The sequence below is a fragment of the Eupeodes corollae genome, chromosome X (assembly GCF_945859685.1).
Source record: "Eupeodes corollae chromosome X, idEupCoro1.1, whole genome shotgun sequence".
NCBI lineage: Eukaryota > Metazoa > Arthropoda > Insecta > Diptera > Syrphidae > Eupeodes > Eupeodes corollae.
In genome coordinates this window covers 716396-730225 of record NC_079150.1, presented here as the reverse complement: position 1 = coordinate 730225, position 13830 = coordinate 716396, and the positions used below count along the sequence as shown (strand labels likewise).

At 31.4% G+C, this 13830-nt stretch overlaps 1 protein-coding gene across 3 annotated transcripts in view; it reads right to left on the bottom strand.

Moving 5' to 3' along the window:
• The window catches only part of LOC129953406 (paired box protein Pax-6), a 61701-nt gene that overhangs the window by 37031 nt on the left and 10840 nt on the right, over positions 1–13830 (bottom strand). The window contains exon 2 of one of the 3 annotated variants that reach the window (XM_056066597.1): positions 2775–3006. In XM_056066597.1, coding sequence (XP_055922572.1) covers positions 2775–3006 — 232 coding nt within the window. Of the gene's footprint in view, positions 1–2774; positions 3335–13830 lie in introns of those variants that run through there. The other 2 variants (XM_056066598.1, XM_056066596.1) reach the window with 2 other exon arrangements.

Here is a 13830-nt window from a genome sequence, read left to right as displayed (position 1 = left end):
TAAGTTTAATAAAAACATTTTTTAAGGTATGCGAAACTCGTTGGAGTTGGGTCTTACACGTTTTAAAATTCTGTTTATATATTTTATTTCAAAAACCGAACGAAATAAGCATATAATTTTTTTTCAAATTACATTTTTTTGCAATTTTTATCATTTTTGGAGATCAACTCCAATATAAGTTTGATGTTCTGGCAAGTTGATACTCAAAACTTGACAATGTTAAAATCCACTTCATTTCAGAGAAAAACACTGTATATTTTCTAGTTTATTTTACAATTTGGGTAGAAATTACCAATTTTTCGTTCTTAATCTAACAAAAATGCTCCTTTACATTTCAATTCACTGTGAGTAAATTGCAAAGGATGGTTTACTCGTTTAACGTCGTCGTATGATATGATCAAAAAAGACAACTAAACTAGATATTGTCTATCCCAGAGCCCCAATTCAGCTTTGTTTAAACAATGGTATGTATAGTTATGTCTTTATTATATTTTAAACAACTTAGCACAACTTTGATTCTTTGATGATCCAAACGCAGAACGTTACCATTTCCTAACTTCAGATTTTATTATTTTCTAAATTACGCGTTTGCAAGGTATTATGGAGTACGAATTTTTGTAACTTGTTATGCATTCAAATAGCAGAGCCTTCTTAAGTGTTCAAACGGTGATTGGAAAACAAAATATATTTTTTCAAAATGAATATGTTTTAAATGTTGGCCAAAAGTAACGCCAAGGTATTTGGAGCATTCTACCTTTCAATTATAACGCAATTACTGATTGATTGAAATCTTTACGTACTGCATATATGCGGCCTTAACTGCCTATGACTTTCACAACTGTGAATGAAATGAATGTGATTCTTTGCGGGTAAGATTAAACAACATAAGTTTAGTTTAACTGTTTCACAAAACAGCGTCTTAGTAGATACATAATATATTATATATAGCAATATTTATTTATTGGATTTTGAATATGCCATACCGAGATCATCAGAAAATATTCTCTGATTTCAACCATAAAAGGTAGTTCAAAGAGATTATTAATGTTTATATAAGGAACAAAATCGGATCAAGAACAGAACCCTGTCAAGCGCAAATAAAACTGCAGTGAATTTGTATAAACTGTGTTGTGATAAAACTCGAACCATATTTCTCAAGTTTATCTATTAAAATATTATAGTTTACCAAGTCAAATTCAGCACAGCATTTTAGTCGATCTACATTAGCACACCCAGTCCATAAACAAAATTGCATTGCACTCAAGAAGTTAATTCTATCAAGGTAAGACAACATTTTTGTTTTGACGAGCTTCTTTAAGACTATTGAAATTGAAGGTTTTAGGGAAGGTTATCTTGAGACGTCAAAGAAGATAATGTCGTGACTTGTACTCCTGTTGGAATAATCCTTATATTATTATTATATTCAAACAAAAATCATATTTTTTTTAATAGTTATAACATTAGAGTAAAATTTATAATATAAGAATATCGAGAATAAATGTATTTGAAGACAAAAGCTTCGAAATAAGAGAATTTCAAAAACATTTGTTCGGTTTTTTATTGTAAATCCATATACTGTGTATACTAGAAAGAATGTATAAACCCCGCCAAAGTATGACTTCCATAAAATTGTCAAAACCGAACTATCCAAGATGAACTTTTTTGGCTGCTTAATTAACACCCAATTATTTACAAATATCTACTTTCTACTTTTATTATTTCAATACTGTATTCCTAAGCAAAGGTGCTTATTGTATAAAATAAAGTATGTTTTTGAAACATAATCAGGTATTGTGATTATTTTAATAATGAACTCCTTGGAACTTGTATGAAAGTTAAATCCGAGCTTCCCGAAGATTATTACTACAATTTCAACGAATGGCTTACAACTTACTTACTTTTAGCTGACGATTTGTACATCGAAACCAACAACATTTTTATAATTTATATTATAATCTTTAGCCAAAAAACAAAAATACATAATACAAATACAATCTGATAAACTATAATTCAGGTTTGTTGAGATTAAAATATTTGACGAATTAAATTGGCTTTATTTTATTATTGCGATTACTCAAAATTTTGTAAATAAAATGATTTTTGTATACAAACTTAAAAAATGTTCCCATCAAATTGTCTAATAGTATTCCAATTTAATATCAATTCAATGTGAAGTCAATTTTAATAAAATAAAAAAATCAATATAAAAATATATTGTGCAGTTTTTTCTTTTGTAAATTTACAATAAAAAAAATAATCTAAACAAATATTGTGCAGGTTTTTGTTAACTTAAAACTAAACTACAACTAAGAAATAAAATAAAAATACTGAAAAACAGTTTTGGCATTCGAATGGGACCAAAAACCACTATTAACTTGGGTTATTAGAAAGTTCAAATCTTTTAATTAAAAAACCATCAGTACCTATTCAAATTCTTATGTGTCTCATAATTGTTTTAGATGATATGAAAAAGGTATAAGATATAGCTAAAAAATAATCCGTGGTAGCAGAAGTCAGTTCGGTCGTGTCCGACGGCCGGCGGCAAAACTGCTAATGCAGTTTCGTACTATTATATGTACCTAAATTGGTAGATGACGATTTGTTTAGTTGCTATACGTCAATATTACCCAAATGCCCTTTTGTGTTTTGAATTAAAATAATATTGTATGGGCCAACAAATTCAAAAAACGTTTATAATTCACTCACGTTTAGATAATTTTTCTAATGAAATTGTTAATTAAAAAAAAAGAAAAACATAAAAAGCAACAACTTACCTGCCTAAAATTTTGCTAACACATCCATTCGATACTTGTAATATGCGGGATATATCACATGGTCTCGCTCCTGAGTGGGCTAATTCGACAATTTTTTGCCGTGTTGAGTCTGGTAGGGGGCGCCCATTAACATAGACACCCCCCAGCTGGTTAATGCCACTATGGCCAGCTGTTGAACAACCAAAAAGTGCACTTTGACTAACCGATGTCGCATGGCCATGCATTATGTGCTCTGTAGTTAGCATCATATTAAGAAAGTAGTTATTTATTTTGTACGGTAGTTATTTATTTAAACGTAGGTAGGTAGAAATATTAAGATGTTTTTAATATGTTTTGATTTATGAAGAACAGCACATATCCATTTATTTTGTTTACGATTTTTTTGTTTTATCCACCAAACAAACAATTGAACACAAACACAAACACATAATTTTATTTTTATTATTATTTTTTCAATTTTTTAATTTAACAGCGCATTTTTAAACTCACTCACAGAATAAGTTTGAATATAAAATAAATATATAATAAAAATTAGAATATTCAAAACTGAAGCAAAATGGTTAAAAAATTTCGATTACTTTGTATAAGTTTTATTATTATTATTCAATATAATGACAAAATTAGTTTTATTATTTTTAATTCGAGTTGGATCAAACTATACGTGTCTGTCTTGTTTTGTACCTATCGTTCGCAGTTGATTGAACTTGCTGTCAGCGAAGCATTGAGTTCTCTCTTCAGATTAGATACTTAACGTCGCGTGAATAATTTCGTTCCATCCGAACTTTTGCAAAGACAAACACACACACACACAAACAAATGATGGCGACTTACAACAAGGCAAACACGAGTACAAAAGTACTATTTCTAGTACTAAATCTAGTACTTATTTGTAATACCCTAATATCCACTAGGAAATGGAAAGCAAGAAAAAACACAACCGTCTTGTCTACGTTCTCTGTGTGTAGTGTAGTGTGTTCGGATTCGGATTCGGAGAGAAAACGGACGATGCGTATAAAATTTCAAAACTAAATGAATATTGCAGAAATTCAACCAACCATTACGCATTATATTTTTACGGTCTAACCCCCTTTTTTGTGTATGTGTGTGCTGTTCATGTATACAAGAACGGATTTGGTGGTGGCGACTGGCGATGGCATGGCGTCGAGAACGAGAACGAAAACGAGAGATGAGAATGAATTTGTGTTGTGTGAGGCAGTGTGTAGTTTGTGTGTTCCACCCTTGGATGCACACGACCGAATACCGTACCGATAACGACATAGGGATGTGTTGTTTGTTAAACATCACTACGCTGCTAAGGGCACCCAATACAGTTTCGGTGTTAAAGGGCGGGGTTGATGGATAGCGCTAGCGCCCCTCTAGTGTGATGGCTCGCGAAGCAGTAGCAAAGTCGGTTGATGTTTTTTGTTGTTGTTGTTGGTTGTCATGAATTATTTTTTCTTCTTTTCTCTTCTCTTAAGTATTACTTTTTATTTTCTTTCCTACTTACTCATCTTTATTATTTTTTGTATGATGGAATTTTTAATATTGTTGTTGTTTTCCTCGGATCTATAATTCTGAACAAGAGTATGATAGGGACAGAGATTCCCCCTTTTTTTGCTTTAGGTATTTTAGGTAGTAATATTTTGAAGGTAGGTATACGATTAATGGAGGAGTTTTGTTTATGTAACTTAATCTTACAACTTTTCATTGTTAATTTTGACGAGTTGAACAGGTGTTACTTTTGGCATCATGTGTTAAAAAACCTACCTACATTCATACATTTAGTGTTTATAAATTGAAATTCGTTAAACAACTAATAAGTATAAAATTTTATTCTTAGATTTTAATTGAACTGCAATACCTTTGAATGAAGCTATACAATATGCAAATTCAAATTAAAAACTTAAGTGAAGGGTTATCATTATCTCTAAGAGAAAAAATTAAAAAGCAGTAGGTATCTATCCGTTATAAATTGCAATCCAAGTTTGTTGTATACTTAAAATAGGACGTAACGGAGTTTGTATCCTTACAGCTATTTGTTCGGTTGCAAGTAAAGTTTATGCAACCCAATATACTTATGTAGATGGCGATCGATGTAATTGACCCATTGATTAATTTTTTAATGAAACCAAGCTGAAACTAGTGTCTATATATTTTGAAAGCAATGGAAGATTTCTGACCGTTTAAGCCTTTGATTGGACTTAGGAAGTTCGTATATCTACCTATTGGACCATAGATAGAAGTAAAGACAGAAGCGCAAGAATCTTCTTTTTATTCCTCCCATTTTGTTTATATATTTGTAAACTGATTAATAGTGGGCCTACATTACGCAGCCATATATTCTTATATTAACCTTAAACAATTAAATATAAGGAAGTTAAAAGATATAGTTACGGGTAAAAAACGTTTTATAAATCCGAGTGTCTTATTGACGTGATGGTTAGTGCATTGGATTGTCATGGGTTCAAACTGTGCCTGTGTTATGTTTTCACGGGTACTGCCCTTTGCGAGGAATTGAAAAATCCTCCAAGAGTGACTCGTGTCATGAAAAGTGCTTTTTAAATTAGTCATTCGGTTTAAAACTGTAGGTACCCTCCTATCCTAACACATTTCTCGCACACAGAAATGGTTGAGAGTTGTAAGTCACTAGGCCTTAGTTCCCAACGGTGCTCCACCTAATTTATTCGTTGGAGTCATAATGATCTGTAAAAGTTAATTTGTAATCAAAAATAAATCTAGGTCGGAGGAAACAAAGAATTTAATCAAGTAACAGGACTCTAATTCGTAGTTGAAGTTCAAATATTATGTTTCTGTGCAAAACATTACATTACACTATTCGTGATTCCTATTAAGATCATCCTGTAGACGTAAGCAGTAGTCAAAAATCTTTATACATTTGAAAACTAAAACGGAATCATGTTTCATAATCGAAGATAAACCGTGCACATATTATAAATAAATAGTAGATTCTAAGTGGCTCACTTGTGGTACGTCAGAGTTAATGTAAAATTGTGATGGACGCACATTTATAAATATAACTCTACACGATTTATTATATAAGTTTAAAGAAACTCACAATGCACTCTACAAAAATTAATTTATTTTTTTCTCCACAAAAAAAAGAATACTGTTTTTAACAGATTAAGATGTCCTGAATTCGAATTTCACCTTTAATTTTTTCTATTACAGTAAGTTTTTAAAATATGCCCTTTAAAATGCTAAAATAAATTGAAATGGAGGTTTTTAGGTCTAAGCTAAAACTCGAAATATCTTTTAACAATAAATTGTATGATGATTTTAAAAAATACAAATTTTCTCTTTTAGAGAAAATTAAAAGCAATTCAGTATCTCATTGAATAAAAGTCTTTCTTTTAATCTATATGAAATTCGGAGGAAAACTTGAATATAATATTTTCATAGTTTTTTTTCTTCAGGCCCTAGTTCACACAGAACTGTAGCACCACCATAAGTAATAGTTTTTTTTTTATAAAAAACTTGATATAATAGAATTGTTTAGACAACTGATTCGTTACAAGAACAAAACTTACTTTCAAACCGTTTTGCCTTTTTCTGTTGAAAACAATTTTAGCAAAAATAGTTTAGCGTTAAAGACAGGTGAAATCAACTTTGAAGTTTTTTTTTCGAATATTATATGAACTAATATAATTTATCAATCTATTGAATATTGAAGAAAATGATCATAGATTTGGAAAACCATCACGGATTTTATTGAAAAAAAGATACTTCATAAATTAAGATATCCTCAAAAAGCCTTACGTATACGTGTTTTTCGAATTTTAAAAAGTTGTATTTTAAAAACCTGACGTGATACATTAATTTTAAAATCCGACTTGAATTAAGGCCACCGAAACCCATTGGAAAAGTGCAATTTTAATGCCAGTAAGAAAATTTTGTGTACTAGTGTTATAAATGTACCTAACTTTAAAACTTAGTGAAGAACTTTTTTTAGTTTTTCAAAAAAATCTGGAAAAAAGATGTCAAACAAATGAGGTTGTTATAACTGTTGACTTATTTTGAACAAAACCGTTGACTGTTACAAATTATAGATTTATAATCAAACGATAGGACTTAACAACGGACAGTTTTACAATTTGACGATATAGTTTTGTATTTCATTTTTACTGGCATTTTTATGGATTGTCCTTATTTAAGAAATTGTATGTAAAATTTGAGAATATGAGTGATTCGAAAAGAATAGTATAAATAGGACACGCGTTTTTTTTTTAATCTAAGAAGGTTAACCATCTGGGCGGTTCAGAGACCAAAAGACTGATTGTATGCAAATGCAAAAAGTTTTCTGTATGTACCAATAATCCTAAAGTTTCTCAGGAGTTTCTTGCTTAGAAGGCATCATAGTTTTTTTTTTATTAAAAGACGTGTCATATGAATACCCATCAGTATTTTTTTTCCTATTAGCATAGATCCAAAAGTTTTTCGTATTATTGTTACTCGGTTTAAATATTTAAAATAAAATCATGGTTATCAGAATAGTCATGTCATTGAACATATTTTTAAACTCGTTATAGATAAGTGACTCATCATTGTTCCAGTTAACATTACATAAAACATCAACAAGTTTATTTAGTCTATAGATTTTAAAAAATTGAACTCTACCTTTCATTGGAGAAACTAGAAATATTGCACAAGTTTAAGGTAAGTGATAAATCTAACGCCGGGTGATGTCGGCCTTCATCAACTTATAAAAGACATTGGCTGGGTTAACATCAATATCAACGTTAAGTGTGTCCAAGAAAAATAATAAGATTCAGTATTCATTTAAGATCCACATAAAGAAAGATTATCAATTGCTAAGAATTCGTTGTTAGCGATAAAGTTAGCAGGAGATAGATAGTCATCATCCGTGGATTCGTCCGTTCAGACCAGATCAGGTTCGGAAGATTGAAAGGCTAGTAATTCAACATGAGGTATATATCTTGCATTTCGTATATGAAATAGGTTTCTGGTTTTAGATGAGGATACCTTAATCATTAAAATTCTAATCACATAAATCGCCTTTTGATAAGTCATTTATTGAACAATTAAAACATATTACTAAGAATTAAAAAAATAGCTTGTTTTACTTTCACGACTTTTAGTATAGTCATAACAATTTGTACAAGAAGTATATATTATTTTCTGGAAGGTTATAGGAGCCATCGGTCTTAAAATGTATGACTTGGAAGATGATTAAGAATTTTTTTTAATAATACTAGCAATATAAGTAGGTATATGCTTTTGAACTTTAATTAAATGTTGACACAAATATTTACTCAATCGAATTCAATTTAAGAAAAAAAAAACCGTATTGGAAAGATGAGGAAATTAGTCCTTCCGTCTGAGTATCTTTGAAATATGCATGAAATATGTGGAACAAATCGAAAATAATAATTTGTTGCTTGCTTTGTCAATGGAGATAAAAGGTATTCATTTTTTCAAAAACCACCATATTGAATTAAATGGTCTGAGTAAATGAATATAGAAACAGGGTACAAACTGATCTTTTCCTTATAGTACCCCTCTTCAAATGTTGGCACAAATTCAATAGTGAATTACATTATCCCTACCCTAAACCCCTTTCTTTATGTTCTTTACGAATGTAAGATACCTTTTCCTAAACCGCAGAGACTGCAATTTACCAAAATGAATGAAAATTGTGCTTATCCTTCACAATACATTACAGTATCATCACGATATTAGTCTTTGCAATAATATAATTCTTCCTTTGTGAAAAAAAAAACTATATTTATCCCTAGTTCTGGATTGGCATGATCCTGGCACATTTTAACAGCCGTGACCCAAATTCCTTTGTTGTGTGAAGTATTGTCTGCGATTTATGTACAACGCACCCTCTTGAAGAGCCCACCTATATTTTTTCTTATAATCCTTATCTCTATTCCTGCAGTACACACACAAACGCAACACATAATAATATGCTGTTTGCCGTTTATAAATATGATTTATAATTGATATCTGAAGGTAGGTAGGTATCTAGATTATTGTTCCCTTTTGTTCGAAATATCGAAAAAGGTAGGTATCACCGTTAATTGATTTTTCAATTCAACCAAAAGTAAATATTTTCTTTTGAGAAACATTCAGTGACCCCAAAACACAGTCATTGCTATTATGACTTTCTTTTTGTATTACAGCAAATAAAAGAATGAAATAAATAAATAAATACTAAAAAACCTTCAATTGAATCATTCAAAAAAATAAACTGTTTTCTCTTTAAATAAATTAGGTGGCGCAACAGTCCGTAGAGAACCAGGGCCTAGTGATTTACAACTCTCAACCATTTCTGTGTGCGAGTAATTGCAGGGATGGAGGGGACCTACAATTTATATGCCGAATCGGAACGGCTAATTTGAGAAAGCACTTTTTCATGACAAGAATTACTCTTGGAGAATTTTTCAATTCCTCACAAGAGGCAGTACCCGTAAATAAAACTTTTGTTGGTGGTATAGTTAGGGGTCGCACTAACCATCATGCTATGGGTACTACTGTTTTCTCTTTGTCTTCTCTAATTTTGGAAGCCAATCAGAAGCCAATTAGAAGCCAATCATACTGAGTTAAACTAAATTTAGTTCAAACTACTCCATTTATTAAGAAATTTCCTGCAACGTTAAAGAAAACAATGTATAAGCTTTTTCATCTATTCCATGAAATTGAATTCTTCTCGATCCTCTTCTACCAAATGCATTAAGGTCCTTTCGTTGGATCATGACCCTCTCTGGGAGATTATTCGTTTAATTTTCGTAGGAATTTCCTTGAACTTATCGCATTTCGTTTATGGATATGAACAGCCTTATATTTTTAGTTACTTATTTTGTGTATATTAAACTAAAATTTGCACTTTATTGCTTTAAACTTTGTTACTAAAAGTACTACTTCAAACCATTCTAATCGTGCGACAAAAATTCATGAAATTTTAAATAATGAACGTTCCAGGAGGGTCTCATGAGCCAAAAAGCTTATAAAATTAAGTTGTACTATTAAAGACTTCATCTAAGGATTTGTTGGTAATTTAACGATATTCACCAAAAAGCGGTTTGCTGTCAAAAAAAAACTACATTTTTGTTTTCACACAATTTAGAATTTAGAAAAACTTTAGTAATGCTTTAAATCATTTTGAAAAGATCTTTTCTTTAAAAAAGAGCAAATTTTTAGGTCTTAAAGGAGAACCCTTGAATTAAAGATTTGATATTAAGTTGCCTTTAAATTCCTTAAACTCGTCTTCATTTCCATATAATTTTTTTCACGCACATGCACTACAGTTTATTCACGAACTTATTTATTTACCTTAATTTGTTTTTATCGAACTTTTAGAGAAATTATGTACTCAAATGCAAATTCAAATTCAAGAACCAAACATTTTTAAGTTTACGCAAACCTGTAATTTTTTAGAAGTTGTCTTTAATCATCGGTTCCAATCTCCGAGTAAGCAAACTGATAACGATATTAATTATAATAAACAGTCCATTGAGAACTAGGGCCTAGTGACTTACAACTCTCAACCATCACTGTGCTTGAGTAATGTTGCCAGGGATGGTTGGGACCTACAGTTTTAGGTCGAAACCGAAAGGCTGATTTGAGAAACCACTTTTCATAACAAGAATTACTTTTGGAGGATTTCTTAATTTTTCGCAAGGGGCAATACCCGTGAAAAAAAACTTTAGACATGACAGTCCAACGCACTAACCATCACTCCACGGGTGTTATTAGACTCCCGGAAATCAAGTCCTAAGAAAATACATCAAAAAAACCCAGAAAATTCTTCATATCAGATTATGTTTTAGTTTTCCTCGAAAGAAGGTCACATTTTCAACATTTGCAAGCTTTCTTATCGTCTGGGTTTTTGCATCTAATATTTTTGTAGCGTAAAGTCTAATAACTTAATTTGTCACTTTATAGCCCTTGAATTATGTACAGTTATGTAAGGTTAAGAATAACATTATGTTATTTAAATTTTGTCTGCCTCCTTTAGAGAACATTAAAAAACGTTAAAAGTCTAGACCCACCCATGCTTACTTGAACCTATAGTGTGCGGATATTTTCCTCAGCGGCACTGACTATTTTATCCCCACCAATAAATCCAACTGAATTCTTTATCAAAAATTCAAAACCAATGTGCACTAGTGTAACGTCTTAAATTCTAGACTGTTTCTTAATTTCTACTACTATGCTTAACGCTTTAAAGTATTTCATAACTTCTTCAGTGCTCTCACTTATTTAAGCATAGGTAAGGCCATCGAGTTTAAACCTAGAAACCGTGTGTCTCAATTCTCAAGCAAATGATCTGAGTGGCAAGCTCTTTTTCGATTTTCCTTCACTTTTATTTTTTTGTAAATGTTAAATGTTTTTCCTACTATCAACAGTCTTAATCTAAGGATCTTATGGACAATATTCTCAGCCTCTTTATGTCAGACGTCAACAAAAACAAACCTTCATCCGCCCTTCCTAAATTGCGTCTAATGTTAAACATTCACGTACACACAATCAAAAGGTGACTCATGTATGTCACTGTCAACAGTCAAAACTAATAATATTACCGATAGGGTTCTTCAAAGATTTTATATACGACTATTATTTTTAATATCATTTATTTGCAATAAAAACCTTAGGAATACTTCCTGAGCATGCGTTCGATATCCTATGTTTTTGTTTGTTTGAATTGAAATATGGTTGCACTTAGTTGTTTTAAGGCATGTTGTCGTCGCGTTTGTAGGTATTTAACAAAAATGTACCCTCTTGAATCTGTATATATATTTTGCTATGAATCTGCTTTCTCGTGAGGGATAAACGCTATAAAGTGGATTGTCATCATCTTGAAATAGATGAGGAATTACCTGTGGTTATTTTTCATATGGGATGCGTTTTTTGCATTTTCTGAACTATGCCACTACTACAGCAAGCAGGAGTCAAGAGTGCGTGACCAAGGAAAGCGACCGCATTTAACGTTAGACGGAACTGGATTGAACTTCCTGATGTTTATTATGCGGGAGATGTATAAGACTATTAAGCTGGGGCGAATATTGGTGTTTAACCGAAAAAAAATTGTTTTAAGGCAATTCCGCTTTTAATGTACATCCTTTTAATGTACTTCGTGCGGAAAAGGCAAAAATGTTGTATTGAAGAAAATGATGCAACCATTAGCTTGAAAAAAAAACTTCACAACCAACACGTTTTGCGACTTTTTATGGTTTATGGCAAAAGTCAATACGATTAAAAGATTCGAAACTAACTTAAAATATGTTTTCGTTTGTATCAAGTTCCTAGAAGTTTGTAGTAAAATGAAAAAGTCACACTTCGAATTAATAAAATAAATACCTTTAATTAATTAATAAGAATTTAAGAGACTTCAAGGCGACGTAGTGGATAATCATTCTCATCTTTTTGTCGGAAATCAGACCAATACCGTTGTAAGTCTTCAATTCCTCGAAATTTCAAAAACTTGTAAGGGTCTGGGAACAAACTTATTTTTTCTCGTTGACTGGAATAACAGTTTCTTAACCCGAGAAAATTTGTATTTAATTTGGAAATTTCAAACTTCAAGTTGGCAAACTTAATAGCTGGACTCTATAAAGAAATCGCGAAATATAAAAAAAGTGCTTTTGTTGTTGCTTAGTGCAATTAAGGTAGGCGAAAAATTTGGAGTATACGGAGAATAGTTTATCAACGATTTTAAGCTCCCATTTTAACAAATGCAAGAGCGGATCTAATGCTATGTATTATCGATGGTTAAATTAATCGATGGAACAATGTTGACACTATATTAAGTATGCAAAATCTGTGAAAAATTGTTAATGCATTGTTATGAGAAGAGACATTTTCTATCAAAGAATTTAATGAATTATGTATGTTAGAAAGAGTTCAACTGGAGATTGATACTTTAATCTCTGTACCACCTAGTTCGCTGTTGATCTGTCTATGTTTTAGCATACACATAATCCAGTTTATAAACGAATGTTCTACTTCAAGACCTGTCAGGGCGTTTTTGACCTTGTGCATACTTTTCATCGTGGAGTGTTATTTCTGTAGCTTTTCAATACGCAGTGTAAGGCCAGTTTTACACTTTTGCCTTTAGAATAGGTTTGTTGCCAAGGAGATATAACGTCGGGGCTGATGTTTCTGCGAATGTAGCCTCTCCAATCAAAATGCAGATTGCATTGTTAAGTTAATGCGAATCGATCAAACCAAAACCTTTAATTTTGATTGTGGTAACAGCCCAGTCATAATGTGGCACGATTTAACGAAATAACAGTGTCTTTTTCACAACTGCATAGCTCGCATAGGTGAGCGGTTTTATACAAATTGTATAGAAAGGGTAATACCAGTGGCGTGGTGGTTAGTGCGTTGGAAGGTCATGCCAGTGGTACAACCCCTACCTTTGTTATTTTAACGTGTACTGACTCTTGTGAGGAATTGAACAATCCTAAAGAATAAACATGAAATTAGCCGAAATCGGTTTAAAACTATAGGTCCCGTCCATCCCTGACAACATTTCTCGCACATACTAATGGTTGAGAGTTATAAGTAACTAAGCCCTAGTTCTCAACGGACTGTTGCACCACCTAATTTATTTTTTATTATAGAAAGTGGTTTTAGTCAAAGAGTGTTTATCAACAATTAAATGTTACTCTTGGTAAAAATAGCTGTTTCAGTTGCAGAAATGAATTCGATCTTCAAAGTCAGAACATATGTATACATTACATATATAAGCTTAACTAAAAGTTTTCTATTTTCTATTTTTTTTTGAGTCAACTAAGTTTTAAATGTTTTACAACTTGAAATTGTATCCAAATATAGTATGAATATGTAGATGATTTAAATTAACTTATTTTTTATTTTGACTATATATTGCTTGAAACATCATTCAACAATGTTTATAATTTAATTGGGTATTAGATTTGTTCGTTTTAAACAGCCGAATCAAATTATATAAAAAAAGGCTAGGAAGTCGAGACGAGACGAGACTACCGATGAAGCAACTAAACGAGAAAGAAGCGATACCGAAACGAAAAGCAATTAAACGAGACCG